The sequence below is a fragment of the Drosophila elegans genome, unplaced genomic scaffold, assembly GCF_018152505.1.
Source record: "Drosophila elegans isolate 14027-0461.03 unplaced genomic scaffold, ASM1815250v1 contig_183, whole genome shotgun sequence".
In the NCBI taxonomy this organism is placed as follows: Eukaryota; Metazoa; Arthropoda; class Insecta; order Diptera; family Drosophilidae; genus Drosophila; species Drosophila elegans.
In genome coordinates this window covers 8,018,141-8,038,995 of record NW_024545550.1, presented here as the reverse complement: position 1 = coordinate 8,038,995, position 20,855 = coordinate 8,018,141, and the positions used below count along the sequence as shown (strand labels likewise).

The window sequence follows — 20,855 nt, the reverse complement described above, 5'->3', positions numbered from 1 at the left end:
CCATAAGTATAAACAAAAGATAAAAATTTGCAGAATTGTTTTTGGGTTTATTCGATGCTGATGACTCAGCATTGTTCATTCTTTATTAGCTAGGTTCCTTGGGTTGAACATTTCTTTATACATTCGCCGGGGCAAAGTAAAATTAAAATTGGTATTATATAAGTATATAAGCCACCTTTAAATAATGATTAAAGCTCTTTGCTTAACTTAGAGCAAAAGTACGGAACTAAATTAAGTATGGTAAGATAGTAAGGTAATTTATAAATATTTATATGTTTATATGTGTATTTTTGGATGAAGCGTTTCTAGTTTATGTGGGATAAATGCTAGTGTATAAACTAATGTAAAATTGCCTCCTCAATTCCTTAATTCACATATTTTCTTGCGTTCAGGATATACTTTAGGTGTGGTTCAGATGGCACAACAACAAAACGTTAAACGAAGTTAACATAATACAATTTAAATGAGTTCCCATATCTGATTATCATAAATAGGTGTAAAAATTGTCCCTTTCGAAGTGTGTGCTCTCGATTTTTGTTGCTTAGTTTACTAACGGACGTTTTCTTCATTCTCTTTGCATTGCCTTGCCTAAATACAAAAGCAATTTGTTTTGTTTCACAGTATACCATTTTTTGTTTGTTTATAACCATGCCAAGTGGTCCAAATATTTGTTGCTGTTGTTGTCGTTGGATAAAACGATTGCATAAGAAGCGACACCAAACCACAAAAACCACGCGACCTTATTGCGTGTCACTGAACATAGTTGTTATCTAGCTAGTTACATAGATAAGATTGAGTTTGTGTAAGTATAATCTCCAGTCATGTTTGGTTAATTTCGTTTTCTATTGAAGAACACATTTGTCTTTTTCACCGCTTATGTCCACATGCTCCAGTTTTCTCGCAATCTCCTGGTCATCTTCGATCCTGAAATCAACAATGGCTCAATTTCTGATGGTCTTGTAGCAGAAAGTGGTGAACTTACGCTATCTCCTGGTTGTGCAGATGCTGAACCAACTGGTCTCGCTTGTCGACAATCGTCATCAGCTCCTCGAGCAGCAGCCGCTCCTTTTCCCGTTGCACCTCCGTCTTCCGCCAATCCTCCACAGATTGCGCCGCCCGCAGCTCCTGATTGAGCATTGTATACTTTCGCTCCAGATCTTTCTCTTGCTCGCTGATGGGTAAACCAAAAACCACATGATAAATAACATAAAAAGAACTGATTGTAAGGCCAAATATAACTCACAGTATGTTCAGTTGCATTTGTCGCCGGAGAAGCGCGTTTTTCTTGTTGACCAGCGTGAACCATTGCGATAGCAGTTGCTCCTCCGTTTCCTCGGTCTCTGTGGAATGATTTAATCACTTGTTATTAAAATACATTAATGGGGGTTTTTTCTTTGTGTAACTCTAAGATTAATTACAGCTGGCTGGCCTGTTCTGAATATTTTAGTAGGATTATATAATTTAATATTTATAGTATAGTATTTAAAACCAGAACGGGTTAAAGTCTTATATTTATAAGATTTTGATTATTTTACTATGATTACTTTATAGGTTTATATCTTTAGTAATCAAAACCAGAACAGATCATTATATGATATATATAACTTTGTTAAGTTCTTAGATTCTGAGTATTTTACTATGATTAGATTACATATGTAGATTATAATTATAAAATTAAACACCAGAACAGGCCTTTCATATTTAGTTGTGATCTAAACAGGCGTCCTTTTACGGTTTCAAAAGCTGCTGCAGAGCGTGGACTCTGTGATTAGTGAGCGTTTTTCGTGGGGTCAGTTAGAGCCAAGTCCGAACGTGGTTAGACACAATTTGGAACGGCTGACTGGCCGACGGCCCAGTTAGCAAGCAAACACAGACACAAACTAGAACAAACAAACGGCACAGGGTATGAGCGAGTAGATGCGGGCAGGCAGGCGGTTCAGTTTGAGTTTGAGATTTAGGTTGATCTGGACGATCGGGAGGCGTGGCAGTGCAGCATTGGCAGAAGCGATTTGCAGCGCAGCTCATGTATAACTCAGGCATGGTCATGATAGTATGGGCCGCACTTTACCACAATGATTGGGGGTGTGACATAAATGGGAGCTCCGCTCCCGCCGCTGACGGCGTCGCCTGTGATGGCGATCCTGCTGCCGCCGCATAGAGGCCGCTCGGCCGGTGGTGGCCGCCAGGGCAAGCAGCTCGTCATCGTCGCTGCACGCGGGCAGGTTGTCGCAGGAGGACTGCTGCGAGGAGAGCGCCGACGGGGAGCTGTCTAGCATGTGTAGCTGGGTGTAGGGCACAACGTGATGCACATGATGCGGGCGCAGATGAGAGGGTGTGGTATTCATGGTCGATGGATGGCCCTTGTTCACATTAACAAAACACGACTGGGAGCGGGGTCGGGGTCGCAGCCGCGTGTGCAACTCGTCGCCGGAGTTGCAGGCATCGCTATCATCGCTGGACGTATCCCGGTCATCGTCCTCGCTGCCACCGCCTCCACTACCAGCACCTCCACTTCCACCACCACCACCTCCACCGAACAGACTCTCGTCGTCCGAGTGGAGCAGCTTAATACGTATCACATCACCACCACCAATACTATTTCGGATTAGCCTAAGGAAGGAATTGCCATTTCTGGCGCCACCCCTTCGATTATTACTTGGATTGCCGCCCATGACGGCGCGCAGCTTGGCCTCCAGGCTGCTGGCCTTCTGGTCAATGGCCTCCTGTTCCCGCTCGAGGGCCTCCAGCTCGGACTCAATGTAGGACAGCTTGTCGCCCTGGAAATGTGATAAGAAATGGGGGTTTAATCAAATGTTTTCAATGGAAAACCATGGCGACAGCTTACCCTCTTCTCCTGCTTTGGTGAGATGCGGTCCACAATCGCGTTGAACGACTGCAGGGAGCTTCCATTTAGTCCCAGGCCCTTTGGATCACTTAACCTATGACTAGGACTGACCGACTCCTTGGCGTGCTCCGCGTAAAACTCCTCGGCTCCATTGTGGATCGGCGAGATGGTGCGCTCTAGTTTGGGTCTGGTTGGGCTGGTGGGACTCTCAATGGAGCCGCCGCTCTTCACGCGGGTCTCCAGGATGAGGCGGCGAGCCTGTTCCAGCAGCCGCTGCTGCCGCTCCTCCTGCCGGGGTAAAGACATCGAAATGACTGAGTAAATATCTGCACAAGTTGGTTACTTTATAAATATAAAAAAAGTATACCAAAGGTACACAAAAACGAGGGTTTTCTTTGGAACAGTAACAGAAACTAATGTTTATAGTATTATTTAAAGGAAATGTAATGTTTAATATACACCATATGGTTTAAACACAATAGTGCACTTCGATAACTCAACTGGTATAATACTTAATTAAAAAAAATGATTTAAATAAAAATATAATAAATAAAAATTTTATTTTATTTTAAAAAGACCTCCCCTGTTTACGGTTTCAAAAATTATTAAAAATTATTATTTTTTTTTTAAATTTTGTGTAATTTTAGAAATTTGTTTTCTAAACTTAGGATTAGGAAAAAAATATTTACTAACAATTTAAGGAGCTTTTTTTCAACAAATTAGAATTTAAATAGAATTTTTTAAATAATATTTCTTACTACAATATATGTCTAAATTTATTTGTATTTACTTATCAGACCAACGAAAATCGTGAAAATTTGAAAACGAGAATAAGAGGGTTTCCCCTAACTGACTACAACAAGGTTCTCATATACTCTCTTACTACTTTTAGGTCTTCGCAGAAAATATTACATTGTCAAGAAATATACCGCCTTTTTTATTCTAAACCAATATTAAAAAAAATAATAAGATTAGAAACTAACAAGACATGCAAGAGATAAGCTGCGCTGCGTGCGGCCGATATCGTCTCTGGCAAATAGCTACTTACGTCATTTGCGTCGCTGGTATTGTGAAGCTTAAGCTTTTCTATCATCAGCTTGGCTTTTTCGCTCATCAGCTTGTGGCGCGTTAAAATTCGCTACAAAACAAACCAAAAAAGTAAAGCAAAAACAAGGAAAGCAAGTATGTATAAAAACCGAAAAATTCTCGGGAATCAACTGAAAAGAGGGCTAAATAAATAATTGGCGAAGCCAAGCCAAAGCAACAACTCAATATGATAACTTCAACTCAACGAGGCAACTGTGATGCTGGCTTTTACTCACACTGGTCGCCGGATTGGCAATGACGGTTAGAGAGCTGTTTTCCTTGCCACCCGGTTGAGCACCTTCGTCCACGGTCTCCTCCTGCGGCGGCGGCGGCGGCGACGACTGGTTGGCGTGCTGCGAAGCATTAATCGAGTTCTTGTCCTTGGTGGGCGACAGCACCTTGTCCAGTATGTTCTTCGAGTTGTACAGAATCAGGTTCTTCACATCCTTTTTGCTTGTGGGCGACAATTGCTCTGCTTTGTTCTGCCCATGCCCATAAGTCTCCTCGTCGAAGGAGTTCTGGTGCAGCAACAGCGTCTTGGGGTGCGAGAAATTGATGCGATTCTGTGACATGTTGTCCGACATGTAGTTTCCAATCACATAACTCGATTCATCTGCCGTCGAGCCTGAAAAAGGTATTGCTTTAAGCATTTAAATATTAAAATCGTCTGTAGTTTGCTTACCAATTTGCTCGATCTTCAGCTGCTTGCCAGTGAAATGAGCTCTCAACTGGTGCAAATAAGTCATCACGGCCAACTTGTCTGGTACTGTCAGCAGATTCATGTCCCTCGGTTCAATCACTCTTGGTATTCCCAACGATTCGGCTGCATCAAAGGCAATGCGACAGTTGCCAACTACTTCATGGGCACTTAATTTAGACATGTCACTAAAAAAGGGGGAGACTCGATTAGTTAAAAGTCGCTTTTAGCATTGGGAAATTTGTTAGCTAAATATTGAAAGATAAATAATAAAAAAGATAACAAACTTCTTATCATTTTTAACCCAATTTCGATGGTATACACTCACATGAGCTCCGGCACAAAGTGGTGAATTATAGCGCAGAAGGCCATGCCATTGCGCCAGCTGGTCGTCAGATTGGTGACCTTAACATTGGGGTAGTCTTTGGTAACTTCCTTGCACCACTCCAGCAGATCCTGGCCGGGTGTGTTCTCCTTCAACACGATCTTCTCCACGGGCTTCAGGCTGTTGTTCATCGATCCAGAGGTACTGAAACCCACCGACTGTGATCCTATCGATTCGTTTATCACAGATGCGGGTGCGGCTGCAGGTGCAGGTGTGGGTGAGGGTTCGTAGCTCTTCTTTAGGTTCAGGGGCTGCAGCTCGGGGCGCTTGGCAATCGAAGGAGTCACCACCACAGATGAGGGCGTTTCCTTATTGGAACGACTCTCCTCCTTGGGCTTTTCCTTCGAAGTGCTATTGTTGCTGGCCAAACTCTTGGTGGTATCCTCCTTGAGACTACTTTCCACCCTAACATTATCATCATCCGCCTTCTCGGTGAAAAAAAGAGCCCTTTTCTTTTTTGGCTTCAGATCCTCCTTGTTTAGCTTGGGTTCAAGTGGCGTGGAGGTTACCATTTTGGCAAAGACCTCGCTGGTTTTCGATCTCAACGGCTCCACAGGTGTCTGTTTCGTCTGCTTTATTTCTGCTGGCGACTTAACCGGCGTACTGTCCACCAAGGGCTGCAGTCCATTGGGAGTTTTTAGGAGTTCATCAGCACCACTGGCACCACTGGCGCCACTAGAACCACCGGATGCAGCTGTGGGCAAGTCTAGCTTGTTTGCAGCTTCTCGCTCGCCGTCGGCGTCTAGTTCAAAATGCAATTGATTAAATGACTCGGCCAACGGAGTTGGATCTTCAGATAACGAAGGTACTACATAATATCAAACAAACGAAAACAAAAAAACAAAAGAAAGGAAAATTTACATTTAACAATTTACGCACAAGTTACAAGTTGCAGGAAATCATTCAAGATACGTGATGTGTTGTTGTTGATGTTGTGGGATATAGAAAGGAAATAATTTCTTTTTGAGTCAGATAGAAAAGTCTGTACAAAAGATATCTACAGCTAAAATGCTATAATTAGAGTCCATTGGAATTGTTGATTTGTGTGGATTAGATAATGCATGATCAAGTTTACATATATGGCATCCATGAGATGCGTAGTTTGGGAACTCTGATCTATACATACAGTAAAAAATCGCTCTAGGGAGTTAACATACTTTACCAAAGTGCTTTTCATAAACGAAAGAGAGCTTTAAACTCTCATTCCGCTATTTCAGCACTCTATATACATAATATATACGCTCTAGTCCACTTTAACATACTAACAGATACGAATACTTGAAATATAGTACATAAAACATATGGTTTGATCTTGGAAACTCTTTTCTTACCACTTTGAGGTGTGGCCACATCAATGCAGCCATTCAGGCTAGTTGTCATCTGCTCCAGTTGCTGGGTAAAGTCATATAAATTGTCTGTAATTTCACTAAAATTGTCCAGATCGGGTATGTCCTCCAGGTCGTCCAATGGGGCCACATCATTGTTGTTAACGGACATCATGGAGACCACGCTCTGCATGTCCTCATCCCTGAAATGGATATAAACCATTTACTTTCCGTGCATGTCTTAAAGTATATTTGACTTACGTGGCCTTTCCCTCCCTTAAAAACACACAGCTAATCGTGAGTTCCAAACTGGCTGCAGTAATCTTCTTCGAGACTGGCTTTAAACTCAATGTAAAGCTCTGCTGAGTGGATTCAATGCTGGCATACTTCCTCATATTGATGCTGGCATTGGCCAGCACACGTTTCTTACCCATTGGGGTAACCTGCGGATATGTACATAACTCGTATTATAATGTTTTTTAAACTCCTATTTAACGCACATCTTCGATGACGAACGTCCAGTCCTTGTCCTCCAGCTCGTGCGTCCGGGGATCCTTGAACAGGGTGACCGATATGGTGTGATTGTCGGGCACTGGCCAGGAAATATTGCCCACCAGGGGGTTCATCATGTCCGGCTCCCATGGCAACGGAGCACTGGTCACTCGCCTAGATCTCCTGGTCCAAACGACCGAGAGGTTCGATGGACGCCTGCGAAATTGTATACATTTTAATGGTCAAATGGGTTTTCCGAAAGTTCGTTCAACTTTATATGGGAAACATTCTCGACATATTAATGATTTAAATATACATATGTATAAGACCATGAATAACAATTGCCGGATGCGGCACAATAATGTGGTTCTTCAGCTGATAAATGTATGTTTATTAAACTGCCGATATTAAGCATTAAACAGGAAGAGCGGAGTCATTCGTAAATACAGAGATATGAAAAAATGTGGGAGGAATACCAAAACTTATATTTCTTATGAGATATAATAGTTTTCAATCCTTTCATTTTCAATATACACTAAGTCAAATCTGAATAAACGTTATAGACAGTTTATTTGCATGACAAACTGTCTGCGCTTAATTACTATAATTAGCTATATCTGTTTAAGAAGATAGATATTTACTGAATCAATGATAAGATCAGTAATATTTATAACTGTTTAGAAAAACGCAGGTCGAGCCAATTAGATAGTAAGTTGAAAAGTTAAGGAACTAGTAATTAAAAATTGTATTGGTATTTTAAGGGAAGCAAAACACGACTAACTAGTTGTTAACTATCTATACTACTTAAAGCATTCGTTCTATGAGTTTATTATTTTAAGAAAATTAGGAATCACGTATGCATATCTCATTTACAGAATTAACTAAGATATTTAAGTGTTATTATCAGGATAAAAAATATAAGATAAAAAATATAAGCATAAGAAACTTAAAATTACAGGGGAAGAGAAATAAGGAAATGTGTAGGCCAGTATGTTTGTGTTAAAAAGACTAAATAATATTTTATTCAATGTTATATTAATATTTAGAACTGGGGAAATAAAAGCCAAGTATAGTTCGCATAGAAAAACCGGCTATAAACTCTTCCGTTTTCTTCTGCTCAAATTGAAAAGCACTTAGGCCAACCTGCTACTTGAATTCCCTGATGAATTAATCCACTTTAATATAACATGGGGCACTTACCACTTGGCGGTGGTTTCCAGATGCAGATCGTGGTACGACGCAGTGAACTGGAATTTGGCAGCGCGCTTGAAGTTGCGCTGCAATCTCTTCCAGACGCTGGCCATTTTAGCGGGTGCAGATCGTCAGGGATTCTTTAATTTGAATATCTTCGGGGGGTGTTGAGGTTTGTATAAAAATTAGACCGTTTTTTCGATCGTCGTTGATTGGTTCTCCTAATTTATTGTGTCATGTTTATCAGTTCACTTTTGGCGCAGGCGATCTGGGTACAGAATAAAATAATATAATATTTCTGAGTCATATTAACTTATGTATCATTCACAAAAAAAAGAGAATGCTGTTTGTGCTTTGGACATTCATAGAGTTTAATGAAACCGAAAGTTAAAGTCTACAAAGCGAAAAACAAACTATATATATACATTAATTGTATTGTTGTCTGCAAAAATACTCAAAAAACACGCTCACAAACACACACATGCGATTTGTTTTTTTTTTCTTCGCTGTTTTCTGACCTTTAGTTGTCACTTTGTCTTTGTTGTTCTTGATTTTCCCGATTTTCCTATAAATACTCTAGAGATTACAGCTCATTGCTAGTTTTGTTTTTACTTTATTTTATATTATCTATTAATGTTCTCGCGGGCGTGTGTTTGCGTCTCCCTGGCAAATATTTAGCAAAAGCAAAACTTTTTGTGGATACATGGACGTACATACAAATACATAAATAGCACCATTATGACGTCACTTTTGTTTTGGTCTCCAATTTCGGTTCAAGGTCTTTCAGTTTTGGGACACTGCCGTACATTTGCGCGATTGTCACGAGCACTCGCAACCGTTCGACTTATTTTTTATCACATTACAGCGAATAATTTAATTCACACCGATTTTCTTCGCTTTACACTTCGACCCGATCCGACTAGAGGTGGGTAAACTTCGACGAATTCACCATCGATGCATCATCGATGTTTTTCCATCTCGCTAATAGGCTTTGTAGACTAGTCGCATCATTGTCAAAGCGGCAAGCGGCTTCATTTCAGGCGCAGCTCCATGACATTGCATTGACCCTGTAGAACATGTAATTAAGGTATTTCATTTATTGATTCTTCATGAAAAGGATTTGAAATAACAGCGTTGCCAGACTAAAAGTGGTAGCGCGCGCTTTGCCGTTGCCAGTCCAAATAAAATGGTAGGTGTCTCTGCTAATGCCAATAAAAAATGCACTGTAAGAAATGTGCATGTCTAAATGCCGAATTTTATACATAAAAAATGAAGTTAATTTTAAGATATACAACTAATTATTTATTATTAACATTGTAAATTATTGTATTTTACATGCATATGAAAACGAATCTGATCTGACGTACATATTTATAGCTTATTGCATAAAATTCGTTATTTTGTTTTTCTGATCTCATGAGTTAATATTAAATTAAATATTTTCATCGTACGAAAAAAATTGTTTAAAGAAATGGTAAATTGTGTAAGGAATATAATTTATGAACTAAAAAATTCCCTGAACTATCTTATTCCAAACATTTATGTTCCCATCAATTACAACTCATAACTTGAACTTGTTTTAAACGCAATTCGATAAATTTTATTTATAATTAAATCATGGTTTCGTTAACATTAATTACAATTATTTAAAAATTAGGCGTGGCTGCTGTTGTTTTTTTTTTTTTCGTTTTCGATTTGTATGATCAAGAGAATGTTGTTTAATTGAATGTGAAATTTGCGGTTTTGTTTTTGTTTTTTTCTTCTGCCGTTTTATGAGTCTGCATATGTGCCATGCAAGTGTGTGGGTGCGCATATGAGTACGAGTCTTTGAGTGCAGCTGCGTGTGTGTGTGTTGGCGGATTTAATCGAATCGGATTGGCGAGGCAGTGGCTATATAATCATATATCTTTGCCGTTTACGGCTAAAAATCCTGGCTTTGTATTGTTTTGCTTTGCTTTGCGATAATTCAAAAGTGAGAGCTAAAAAAATACAAACTGATGAGTGAACTGGCTGGTTGATTATCTGGTTGGTAATCCTGGCAGAGAGTTATTAGAGATATAAGAGATACAGATACAAAACGGGCGTATCACACGAAAAAAGCGCTCGAACAAAGTCATAAACACATGTCATAATATGTTAGGTGCATGAAACACGAAGATATCACAAACAATTTGCTATCAATAATTTAAAAGATAATCACAATCGGTTCTGAACCGTGCAACTGCAATCATCGATTCTACAACCGAGAATTTGTTGGAAATGCTCCACTCTCTACCGTTCTTCTCTCCTCCTACATCCACATCTTCCTAAGCTACATCCTGCCACCGGCCACGCCCCCGCGAATCCGCCCAACGCCACACAGTCGTCCACAGTCGTCTAGGTCTTCTTCTGCTTGCCCTGCTTGCAGAACTCCTTGTAGGCTCGTTCAGTCTCCTCGTCCATCTCGGCATCCATCTCCAAGTCGCCCACGTCGCCATCGAAGTCATCGCCATCGCTGCCCTCGCCATCCTCGGTGGCAAGGAAGTCGGTCTCCTCGGCGGTCAGCTCGCGTCCATCGGGTCCGTAGAAAACTGGCTCATCGCTGAGGCGTAGCGGCTCCGCCACTGTGTCCTCGTCGCCGCCGAGTGCATTGGACACCTTGCGGCCCCAGTTGTTCTGCTGCAGCGCAATCACACTGGCCGCCATGGCGTACTTGCCCGGCGACTTCTGCTCGATCGCCTGCAGGGCCGTGATGATCTCCTGCATGTCCTTGTGGCAATCCGCACTCAGATCGTACCCGGCCAGCTTGAGGGTCTGGCACAGGCAGCGCACATTCTCGTTGCTCTCGCTCAGTAGAAGCTTGCTGAGCGAATAGACAATGTTCACCGCAATCAACTGGATGCGCGAGTCGTCGTCGCCGCGCAACTGCATGTAGAGTTCGGCCAGGAAGAGGGCCGTCTCGCGCACCTTCTGCTGCTCGTTGGAGCGCATGTACTTGGTCACCTCCTCCTGGTGGTAGTCCAGCTTGCACTTGAGCAGCGTGTGGAACAGCGAGTCCGGCTTCGGATTGAGCATGTGCAGCAGGTTGTACAGCTTGGCGCCCATGTACCGGAAGTTCGGCTGCTCAATCGACTTCTCGAAGATGTCCTCCATGGCGATGGAGAGCACGTAGTGGTTGTTCTCCATGCCGTCGAAAATGGTCAGGAAGCGTGATGCAATGGTATCAAATTGGCCCGGATTCTGTAATATAAATAATCATAAGGTTAAGGTTTTTTTTATAGGTTTTTCGGTTTAAATTTTGTGTATATATGTATCATTTCATTAAATAATAAAATATTTTCTCAATTTGTTTTCTGTTATTATTAATAAAATGTCTTCAATAAGGAAGATATTAGATAACTGATGTATCTATGCTAAGCTCCTACTTAGCTGTTCATTTTAAAAAACTTTTTAACGTGAACTAAATTCAAACAACTTAAATGGAAAAGTCATTCACTGATAAAATACATATTTTATCTAAGACATACTAAGATGTACTAAGTGTTAGAAGCTTCGAATAAATTTCTACAAGTAATATTGAAAACATAGTCCCCATGAAAAAAAGACACTAGAAGACGAGTTGATGCTTCTTCTACACCATATTATTGCTCGGCAGGGTGATATGCCTTTATACGAGATAAGAAAACAGATGATAGATTACAAAATGCTCGAAACAGGGAAGCATCTTCCACATTTCCCACACTAAATTCCATCATTGGCTATTATATATGAATTTTCTTTCAGATTCTCACCTGGTTAAGGCAATGTATGACTGTATCGAGATACTCCAATGCAATGGTGGCCATGTCCGGCTGCGAAGAGTTCGAGGACGAAGAGGAGGCCGCCGCGGACGAGGTGGATGGCTGCGGTTGCTGCTGCTGTTGGTTCTGGTTCTGGAAATACTGCTGCTGCTGCTGGTGGCTCTGGTGCTGCTGGTGGTGCTGCGGCTGCTGCTGGTGGTGCTGTGTCTGCTGTGCGATTTGTTGGAATGAGTTATTCAAGTGGGTATGCCGTTGAAACTTGGCGTGTTGATTGTTGTGTGGCTGATGCTGCTGCTGGTTGTGGTGTTGTTGTTGTTGGTGGTGGTGTGTGTTTTGTGGGTGTACCTGCTGCTGCTGCTGCTGATAGTAGTTGCCAGCCGAGCCCTGCTGGCTGTTCAGGTGCAGTCGATTCTGCACGGAATTCGTTAGCTTCTGCAAATCGCTGTTGAACTTTTGCTGATGGTTGTGATGATGGTTGTAGTGCGACTGCTGGTGATGATGCTGCTGCTGATGGTGGTGTTTGTAGCCGTTCCCATAGCGCTGCTGTTGGCCATAGGGAGCCGATCCGCCGGAGCCACCTGCTGCTCCACCAGCCTGCTGGTACTGCTGATGACGCGACTGCTGCTGTTGCTGTGGAGGAGCAACGCCACGCGGTACAAAAACGGAGGCCGTGGCCGACAGCTTGGACAAGTCGGGTTGGATGGCCTGCACCGGCATTTGCTGCTGGTAGCCAACGCCAACACCGGCTACCTGCGCCTGCCCGTAGGCCTGGCCATACTCGCCAAATAGATGCGCCGCCTGCTGCTCCAATCCCGGCATGGCCACTCCGCCGGATCCTGCTCCGCCGACATTTGGCCGACGTAGCTGCTCATACTGGTCGTCGGGCTGGAAGGGGGCGCGGCATGACATTGCGGTGGCGGCGGCGTTGGACTCGAAAACTGAAAAAGCACGGGCATGGATTAAAAAAGGGTTAAGTGCTGATAGCAATCTTCTAAAGGCAAATCACATTCGCTTTGGAAATCCAGCGTGGTTACGTCTGCCAGCGTCGGGGACGCCAATTTCGTCAAAGTCGCGGACATTTTGTTTTCCCTGCGCACTGATTTTTTCCTTTTCTTTTTTTTTATATATTGCTCGCTCCTCGTTTCTTCTCCCAATGACTCTCGTTTTGCGAACTGCCACAATAACAGTCTCGAATTTCCAATGCCTACCTTAATTCTGTCGAAGTTGAACGTATACGTCGCCGATTTTCTTTTTGTTGCTTCGTTTTGCTGCGTCGTCACTTTCACGTCTGCGTCTGCTCGTTTTTTTTTTTTGTTTGATCCTGCGGAAATTGCACGATTTACTGCCCGTGGGAAATGGGAAATGCAGTGGGGGAAAGCGGCCCTCTGACCGCCTATAACCAATAAGAAAAGCTACGCACCTTTTGTTCGCGCTGCGGCAATTTGTTAAAATTAATTATTTCGCCTTTTCACCTTCGGTGTGGTCGCAAGTGGCTAGCGGAAAATTACCTGGGCATATCTAAACATCAATGGGGTACCTTTCGATAGTTTGACAACCTTACGATGAATAAATATTTTCCAACACTGCTAATTCCCGATTTCAAGCGTTAGGGCCTTTTTTAATTTTGTTTTATTTAAGCCGATTCTTATTTCTTTAATTATCAATTTTTGAATTAACATTTACATTTATCAACATCCCTCTTTACAGGTGTGGCACCTTTGTCTTCCCCGTATCCTTCGACACATTCTTAAATAGCCTGGACGAAAAAAAAGTTTTGCTACACCATCTGGAAGACAAGGAGTTCCGGCTTCGTGCCCTTAAAAAGTTCTACAACCGCTTCTATATGTTCCCAGAGAAGCGATCTGGTACGAACTTCTTTGCGGATGAGCCAGAGACTTCTCTGGCGCAGTTACTTGCGTTTGGAAGGCCTCAAGATGAAATGGCGACCAAGACTGTGAAGCAGCATGCTGCGCAAAGTAAAAAGAATTACCAAGAGTAAGTAGTGGGGAAAGCTTTTTACTTAAGACGTACTTTGTTTCCTAACCATATTTTTATAGTGATATAAACTGCGAGGATTTGGTGCACTTCGAAAGCAATGCGATGTCCAGCAAAGTGACTTCCGACATGGCCGAAAGGAGGATGTCTACATCATCGTACTACGAGATCAACAAGGAGGCTACCGACGAACAGTTGTCGCAGACATCTATGACTTCGTCAGAAGTGGATGTAGATAAAAACATATAGGTTTTATAGATATGAATATCTAACTATCACAGTAACAAATCTGTGCGTATGATGAGATTGATTTTGTTTTTATTTTTAAGATTGCTCAATACTAAAACTTGCGGTAAATTCAAATATGGCCACCGCTACAGCTGATTTTGCTCAGCTCAATCGATAGTATCGAATAAACATCGATTTTTGTTCCAGATCTAACGAACAAATTGTTGTTTTTAGTTAAGTGCATGTGCGCATTGTGTGCAATTAATTTTTATTTCTTTAAATCGCTAGTGTTTCGCCTAGAATGTGCTGGAACGAGATGTGAGCACAAAGAAGAGTGCGTTAAGTGCATCCAAGCCATTAGGATAACGTGCAATATTTACACATAAACATACATATATGTATATATGTATAAACTAAATAATAAGGACAACGATTTGTTAAAAATAAACAAAGCGTAAGTATGCGTATAATGCATCTGTATACAAATACAGGTGGGCACGCATATGTGTGCGTTAGTTGTTGGTCTATAAGTGCAATTGTTTAATTATTTTTGATAGTCGAGTAGGAAACCCCCCGCATTTCTTTGTGTTTTTCCCCTTATTAAACCATTTTAAATGCAAAACTCAAGGCACTGTGACTGTGTGTATGACTCAAACAGTCAAACAATCGCACGCACACAGACAGCCGCCAAGTTCATTCACATTATCTGTTGTTTATGCTTTACTTTTGCTAACTTACTATGTGCATATGTACATATGTATATATGTATTATCTGAACATCTTCCCCAACTTAGTGAATCATTCTGTCTCTGTCTGCGCCCGCTTATCTAACAGATAAGTTAATTCAGCGAGCAAATAGTGGTGGTCTGATCAAATCCGATCCGATCCGATTTTGGATCGGACATTGGCGACATTGGCCTTGTAGAACTGCAACCAGAATTGCCTTTTTCAACGCATGCTCCGCTCACGGATTTGGAGCTGATCTCCTTGGCGGCCTGTTGTGAAATTACCCCATTCCTCCATGTCGGATCCTCTTATTTCACCACTCACTCGAGATCCGTTTTTTTGTATGTCACCCGATGGTGGGGTGTTTAGATAAAGTGGGTCAAGACCGCTTGGCGCCAAGAAAATCGCCATATATTTGGCGACAACAGTGCGTTTCAAACTTTACATTGAAATGTGATGTGTTGTGATGAGGTATATGAGGTATTTAATAAATTAATTATTTATTAAATAATAGTGAAATAAAAAAGTTAAATTTAAAACAAAAAATTCGAATTTCTCATAGTGTTTATTACATTTTATATTATCCAGAGCCATTTTCAAACCAACATGGACTTTGAGACGGGAAACCAGCAATACCATTACAAGGACATATTGTTTGTGTTCTTAGATCCATTCATTAATGATTTCGACTGCAAGGATGTTCAGGACATCCTGCAAGGAGTGTTGACCAAAGAGGAAATCGACCACATCATCAAGTCCAGGGATGCGGAGACGGCCACACTCCGCCTGTTTTGGGCACTGCTCTCTAAACAGGAGAAAACGGTCAAGGACTTTGTCGAAGATGTTCTCAACCGGAGTGACCAGCCCAACTACGAGTTCCTTGTGGCTGTCATTAAGGAAGAGATTCAGCATCCCAAAATGGAGACCAGGACGTACATCGAGCAAAGGGATCGCCTGTATAACGACAACCAAGTGTTTGCCAAATACAATGTTAATCGCCTGCAACCGGTAGGATTATCTTCCATTCTCAAGTGCTAGACATACCTCCATGTCTAGAATCAGTAGATTTACCTCACAGAATTGTTAATTAACCAGAGAATTCCTTTCATTTGCAGTACTTAAAGCTGACGCAGGATCTGCTTGAACTTCGTCCAGCCAAAAATGTTTTGATTTATGGCGTCTTGGGATCGGGAAAACACTGGCTTGCCCTGGACGTGTGTTCATCCTACAAAGTACAACTCCAGATGGACTTCAAGATCTTCTGGCTAAACTTGAAAGACTGCAACAGTCAAGAGACAGATCTCGAGATGCTTCAGACGCTGCTTCATCAAATAGACCCCAACTGGACAAGTCGTAGTGAGCAAGGCAGCAACATCAAGCACCGAACTCAGAGCATTCAGGCGGAATTGCGACGCCTATTAAGGAGCAAACCCTATGAGAATTGCCTCCTTGTTCTGCTAAATGTGCAGAATGTCAAGGCTTGGAAAGCCTTCAACCTGAGCTGCAAGATTCTGCTGACCACAAGGTTCAAGCAGGTTTCCGACTTTTTTTCAGCAGCCACCACAACTCACATTTCACTGGATCATCATTCGATGACGCTTACGCCTGATGAAGTTAAGTCTTTGTTTCTCAAATACCTCCACTGCAGACCGCAGGATTTGCCAAGGGAAGTGCTAACAACGAATCCGCGCAGACTCAGCATTATTGCGGAAAGCATTCGAGATAATTTGGCCACTTGGGATAACTGGAAGCAGTTAGTATACAACTGAAATTCCCTTATGTAATACATACTAATTATGTTTTTCTTTCAGTGTGAATTGCGATAAACTAACGACTATCATCGAGAGCTCTTTAAATGTCCTGGAGCCTGGAGCTAGAAAAATGTTTGATAGACTGTCCATATTTCCTCCCTCTGCCCACATACCTATCCATGTAAGTGTGTGCTCATTTAATATCATATTTATTCTTAATCTTTGCCAACTGGCTGTTGTGCAGCTCCTATCGCTGATTTGGTTCGATGACAAATCCGATGGCGACGATGCGATGGTTGTGGTTAACAAGCTTCACAAATACTCGTTGGTGGAGAAGCAACACAAAGAGTCAACCATTAGTATACCCGCCATATACTTGGAGTTGAAAGTGAAGGTTGATGACTTTACCGCACTGCATCGGAGGATCGTAGATCACTACAAGTAAGTATATAGACAAAAATTATTTGTGATTGATGATTTGTCATCGTGAATCGTGTTTGATATCTTAATTTTATTTTATCTTTCCTTGAAAGCATCACAAAGGCCTTCGACCACGACGACTTGATATTGCCCTCCCTGGACAGATATTTCTATAGCCACATCGGGCATCACCTCAAGACCATTGAGCCCACCGAGCGGGCAATTCTGTTTCGCAAGGTCTTCCTGGACTTCCGCTTTCTGGAACAAAAGATTCGCCACGACACAACGGCTTGGAATGCCAGCGGATCGATATTGAATACGCTGCAGCAGCTTAAGTTCTACAAGTCTGATATTTGTGGTGCGTAGAAAGATCAGAAACAAAGAAATCGGACTTACTGTATTTGTTTTCAACTTAGACAATGACTCCAAGTATGAGCGTTTGGTTAATGCCATTCTGGATTTCTTACCAAAGATCGAAGAGAATCTTATTCGCTCGAAGTTTACGGACCTGCTCAGGATTGCCCTGATGGACGAGAATGAGGCGATTTTCGAAGAGGCTTACCGACAAGTGCAGAGGTTTAGCGATAGGGTTTGGTTTACAGAGCAGTAAGTTTTCAAACTACTCAGGCAAAATAAAAGATTAATTTTTTTCACTTTTTTCCAGTGGCCGCTTCCACCAGCACCGCCAAATTATCAACTTGGGAGATAACGAGGTGCGCCACGCCCTTTACCTGAACAACGACTTTTCCCTGATGGCGTTGGACAACAAAGAACTGCTCCTAACCGACGTATCGCTGGAGGCAGAGGACACCTATATTCTGAGGGACGACAATGACAACAGTGAAATCCTGCGGATGGCCGTGCTTAACAAACAGAAGCACCTAATCACCTTGCACAGCAACGGCAGCGTGAAGCTCTGGTCCCTGTGGCCGGATTGTCCAGGAAGACGCCACAGTGGTGGCAGCAAGCAGCGAGTGCGTCCTCCTGGCTCCACGCATCTTCGAAAGCCCACGGGAACGAGAAGCTACCAGCAGCTGGTTAACAGCGTGGTCAAGCGCTATATTGGCACTTATGCAGATCAGAAAATTATGGCTTTCTATCTGGAGGAACAAGCCGGATTGTCGGACACCAAAATCCAACTGCACGTGGCCTTCAGCAATGGCGATGTGAGCATCTTGGCCTGGGATGAGCAAGATCAGATGTTCAGACCGTCGCACATTCCGACCTTAAAGACTCTCCAATCCGAAATCCGCAGCTTTGTTCTGGTTTTGAAGCAATATTACGTGGTGTGCAACTCTAGTTGCGATCTGACTGTTTGGGATTTGAGCAATGGCTCCGGCGAAAGACTAGAACGTGAAGACTTTAATGTGGTCAACGACACGCCTTTGGCCTTGGAGGGCTATGACGAAAGGAATCAGAAGGCCACTGTACTGCTTATTTTTAAGCATAGTGTTTGGCGTCTAAATTTCATGCCAGGCCCCTCCGTAATTCTGCAATCCGAGGCAGTGCAGCTGCAGGAGGGCAGTTTTATAACCTGCGGCAAGCGTTCGGATGACGGACACTACCTTCTGCTGGGCACTTCCGAGGGACTGATAGTTTATGATCTTCGGATCTCTAATCCCGTGCTTCGCAGCAATGTCAGCGAACACATCCAGTGTGTGGATATCTACGAGCTGTCCGATCCTGTCTATAAGCATATAGTTCTGTGTGGCGGCAAAGGCAAGAAGGTGGTCCATGTGCACACGTTGCGCTCCGTTAGCGGGATGGATGCACATCAAGATCGGGAAATCGCCTGGGTGCATAGTGCAGATGAGACGAGTGTGGTGACAAGGGCCTGTCTTGAGCCCAATGTATACCTGCGTTCTCTGATGGACATGACCAGCGGGCGGACGCAACTCCTGGCCGTGGACTCCAAAAACCGCATCCACCAAATTGAAACTGCCACCGATCCAAGTGCCCGAAGGAGATCCAGCATTTCCGCTTGGTCAACGATCACACCCACGCATGCTGCCAGTAAAGCCAAGATAACGGCCATATCCGCATTAAACGACGAGCAGATCTTCGTGGGCTACGCGGACGGGGTGATCATCGATGTCAACCAGGATGCGGTTTTACCTCAGCAGTATATTACGGAGCCCATTGATTACCTCAAACAGATTAGCGCGCAAATGCTGGTGGCCTCGGCTCATGGCGTCCAGAAGACTGTGATATTCCACCTTGGGAAGACAGATGACCAATGGCCATTATACCTGGATGTGGGCACCAAGTACGCCTGTCTTCTGCATGGACAGTTTGTCATCGTATTCTCCGACCACGGAGTCTGTGTAAGTTTTTGAATTTAAGATTAGAGGAATAATTAAACTAATTGTATAAATTTCGACAGCATTTAGCTTTAGCCAACCCGTCCGATATTGTAAAGATGGAAGAGTCTGAAGAATCTCTTGTGGGTTTTGACCTGAAAAACCACTTTCTTTACCTGGCCCACGGAAACAACACAATTGAGGTGATTAAGGTCCCTTAATATAACTAAACATAACATTTGAACTAAATATTTTTTTTTCTCCAGGTATTCCGATTAATATTGAGCGGTAATCAACTGAGGCACGAACAAATCTGCGAAGAAAAGATTGTCCAGAAGTCCAAGATCAGCTACTTGGCCGCCACGGAAGATGGTAGCATGTTTGCACTGGGCTTCGAGGATGGTGTTTTAGAGGTAGGATTGGGTTATCACTCCTTTTGTTAAAGTTCTTCCTCTTAAGTATAATTTCCCCATACAGCTCTTTGCCGTGGAAAACAGACAAGTGCAACTGATCTACAGCATTCACGAGGTTCATCAGCACTGCATCCGCCAACTGCGCTTCTCGCCATGCAAGATCCTTCTAATTAGCTGCGCAGAGCAGCTGTGCTTCTGGAACGTGACGCACATGCGCAACAATCAGATAGAGCGGGCGCAGAATCAGCGGCGCAGTCGTCGCCACAAGCTTCACAGTGTGACGCAGGAAGATGCTGTAGATGCAGCGCCCATTGGGCCGGACGTGGATGTGGATCCCGTGTTTATTGCCCGCGAATTTCTTTCAGAGAGCCGAGAGGAGGCGGTGGCCCTGTGGCGGAATAAGCGTGGCAATGCCATTCGTCCGGAACTCCTGGCATGCATCAAGTTTGTGGGCAATGAAGCTCGCCAGTTCTTCACCGACGCCAAGTTCTCGCACTTCTATGCCATAGATGACGAGGGTGTCTACTACCACCTGCAGCTAATGGAGCTGAGTAGACTGCATCCTCCGCTGCAAATAGATCCGGATCCGGTGGAGATCTCTGACCGATCGCTTGACTTGCAGTATGAGGACTTGAAGGATCTCAGGATAATCGAAAGCCCGCTTGACCAAGATGTGGATAACGAAGGTGCTGATGTGGTGGGCAATCTGGTGCTGCAAAAGGCCAGCCAAGTGGACGAGGGGCCTCCAGTTCAGGAGGAGGGGACCAGCTCATGACGCCAGTGGTGCGCCTCCATGCGGCGCACGAACCAGGAAAGCCCCAACTACAACATGGCATTTATAGGATTACTGCTGTATTACATAGTGGTACTGCTGTTCTACCTCCTGGGACCTGATTTGTCCTAGGTAAAAAATCCACCAAACACGATATCTCAGAAGGCGGTGGGTGCGTTGCCCTGCCTTTTGTTTGGCCACCCTAGTAACCGCCGCCAAATAAACGACATTTTACGAAAAATACAAGTTGCGGGTTTGACTGTTCTTTGTCCTGTGTTTGTGCATGTTTGTGTGGGTGATTGTGTGTCGTTGTGCGTTTGTTTTGATTTCTGCAGGCACGCCAGATCAAGTGTTGCAAAAGTTTTGGACCGGGCCAGTGCTGTCAAGCACCGGTTGCCCACTAAATATCAGTGTTGGGGTTACGTACCTAGAAACCTATTTTGTGTACTT

The 20,855-nt window shown here is 43.3% G+C and overlaps 4 protein-coding genes across 14 annotated transcripts; 2 read left to right on the top strand and 2 right to left on the bottom strand.

Annotated features, from left to right (window-relative positions):
• Nucleotides 1-26: 26 nt before the first annotated feature.
• On the bottom strand, nucleotides 27-8,960 carry LOC108144689 (EH domain-binding protein 1). 8 transcript variants are annotated; one of them, XM_017269755.2, is made up of 14 exons: nucleotides 8,735-8,960; nucleotides 8,031-8,289; nucleotides 6,839-7,046; nucleotides 6,600-6,781; nucleotides 6,345-6,541; nucleotides 4,957-5,821; nucleotides 4,614-4,816; nucleotides 4,168-4,556; nucleotides 3,894-3,983; nucleotides 2,846-3,133; nucleotides 2,069-2,777; nucleotides 1,244-1,340; nucleotides 983-1,171; nucleotides 27-924 (listed from the first exon to the last, which is right to left on the bottom strand). In XM_017269755.2, the coding sequence occupies exons 2-14, from the start codon at nucleotides 8,132-8,134 to the stop codon at nucleotides 843-845; spliced, it is 3,603 nt and encodes a 1,200-aa protein (XP_017125244.1). In that variant the 5' UTR covers nucleotides 8,135-8,289; nucleotides 8,735-8,960; the 3' UTR covers nucleotides 27-842. The 8 variants fall into 8 exon arrangements, with proteins under 8 accessions (XP_017125244.1, XP_017125247.1, XP_017125245.1 ...); XM_017269758.2 differs by having other exon boundaries at nucleotides 4,957-5,755; XM_017269756.2 differs by having other exon boundaries at nucleotides 8,739-8,960.
• Nucleotides 8,961-9,595: 635 nt separating this feature from the next.
• On the bottom strand, nucleotides 9,596-13,312 carry LOC108144740 (polyadenylate-binding protein-interacting protein 1). Of its 4 annotated transcripts, none has more exons than XM_017269839.2 (4): nucleotides 13,221-13,312; nucleotides 13,009-13,094; nucleotides 11,792-12,738; nucleotides 9,596-11,240 (listed from the first exon to the last, which is right to left on the bottom strand). In XM_017269839.2, exons 3-4 carry the CDS (start codon nucleotides 12,707-12,709, stop codon nucleotides 10,398-10,400), a joined length of 1,761 nt encoding a protein of 586 aa, XP_017125328.1. In that variant the 5' UTR covers nucleotides 12,710-12,738; nucleotides 13,009-13,094; nucleotides 13,221-13,312; the 3' UTR covers nucleotides 9,596-10,397. The 4 variants fall into 4 exon arrangements, with proteins under 4 accessions (XP_017125328.1, XP_017125327.1, XP_017125329.1 ...); XM_017269838.2 differs by having other exon boundaries at nucleotides 13,009-13,121; nucleotides 13,221-13,308; XM_017269840.2 differs by lacking the exons at nucleotides 13,009-13,094; nucleotides 13,221-13,312 and adding an exon at nucleotides 12,807-12,953 and having other exon boundaries at nucleotides 11,792-12,010; nucleotides 12,146-12,738.
• LOC108144725 (protein telomere ends associated-like) lies at nucleotides 13,264-14,231 on the top strand. The gene is made up of 3 exons (XM_041707246.1): nucleotides 13,264-13,333; nucleotides 13,508-13,795; nucleotides 13,858-14,231. The coding sequence occupies exons 1-3, from the start codon at nucleotides 13,329-13,331 to the stop codon at nucleotides 14,042-14,044; spliced, it is 480 nt and encodes a 159-aa protein (XP_041563180.1). The 5' UTR covers nucleotides 13,264-13,328; the 3' UTR covers nucleotides 14,045-14,231.
• Nucleotides 14,232-14,251: 20 nt separating this feature from the next.
• On the top strand, nucleotides 14,252-20,648 carry LOC108144724. Its single transcript, XM_017269821.2, has 11 exons — nucleotides 14,252-14,477; nucleotides 15,338-15,757; nucleotides 15,865-16,502; nucleotides 16,561-16,681; nucleotides 16,745-16,941; nucleotides 17,034-17,278; nucleotides 17,337-17,526; nucleotides 17,585-19,244; nucleotides 19,304-19,423; nucleotides 19,487-19,633; nucleotides 19,698-20,648. The coding sequence occupies exons 2-11, from the start codon at nucleotides 15,356-15,358 to the stop codon at nucleotides 20,406-20,408; spliced, it is 4,431 nt and encodes a 1,476-aa protein (XP_017125310.1). The 5' UTR covers nucleotides 14,252-14,477; nucleotides 15,338-15,355; the 3' UTR covers nucleotides 20,409-20,648.
• The last annotated feature ends 207 nt before the right edge of the window (nucleotides 20,649-20,855 follow it).

Bases quoted from the DNA above. Each gene is read 5' to 3' on its own strand.
- LOC108144740 (XM_017269837.2), bottom strand. From the start codon at position 12,879: ATGTCCGCGACTTTGACGAAATTGGCGTCCCCGACGCTGGCAGACGTA. The intron at 12,739-12,806 runs GTGATTTGCCTT...GTGCTTTTTCAG, and splicing joins GCTGGATTTCCAAAGCGAAT to TTTTCGAGTCCAACGCCGCC. The intron at 11,241-11,791 runs GTGAGAATCTGA...TTTATATTACAG, and splicing joins TCATACATTGCCTTAACCAG to AATCCGGGCCAATTTGATAC.
- LOC108144725 (XM_041707246.1), top strand. The intron at 13,796-13,857 runs GTAAGTAGTGGG...ATATTTTTATAG, and splicing joins AGTAAAAAGAATTACCAAGA to TGATATAAACTGCGAGGATT.
- LOC108144724 (XM_017269821.2), top strand. From the start codon at position 15,356: ATGGACTTTGAGACGGGAAACCAGCAATACCATTACAAGGACATATTG. The intron at 16,503-16,560 runs GTTAGTATACAA...TTTTTCTTTCAG, and splicing joins ACTTGGGATAACTGGAAGCA to TGTGAATTGCGATAAACTAA. The intron at 16,682-16,744 runs GTAAGTGTGTGC...GCTGTTGTGCAG, and splicing joins CTGCCCACATACCTATCCAT to CTCCTATCGCTGATTTGGTT.
- LOC108144689 (XM_017269755.2), bottom strand. From the start codon at position 8,134: ATGGCCAGCGTCTGGAAGAGATTGCAGCGCAACTTCAAGCGCGCTGCC. The intron at 2,778-2,845 runs GTAAGCTGTCGC...TCACATTTCCAG, and splicing joins CACCAAAGCAGGAGAAGAGG to GGCGACAAGCTGTCCTACAT. The intron at 1,172-1,243 runs GTGAGTTATATT...TTTACCCATCAG, and splicing joins CAAATGCAACTGAACATACT to CGAGCAAGAGAAAGATCTGG.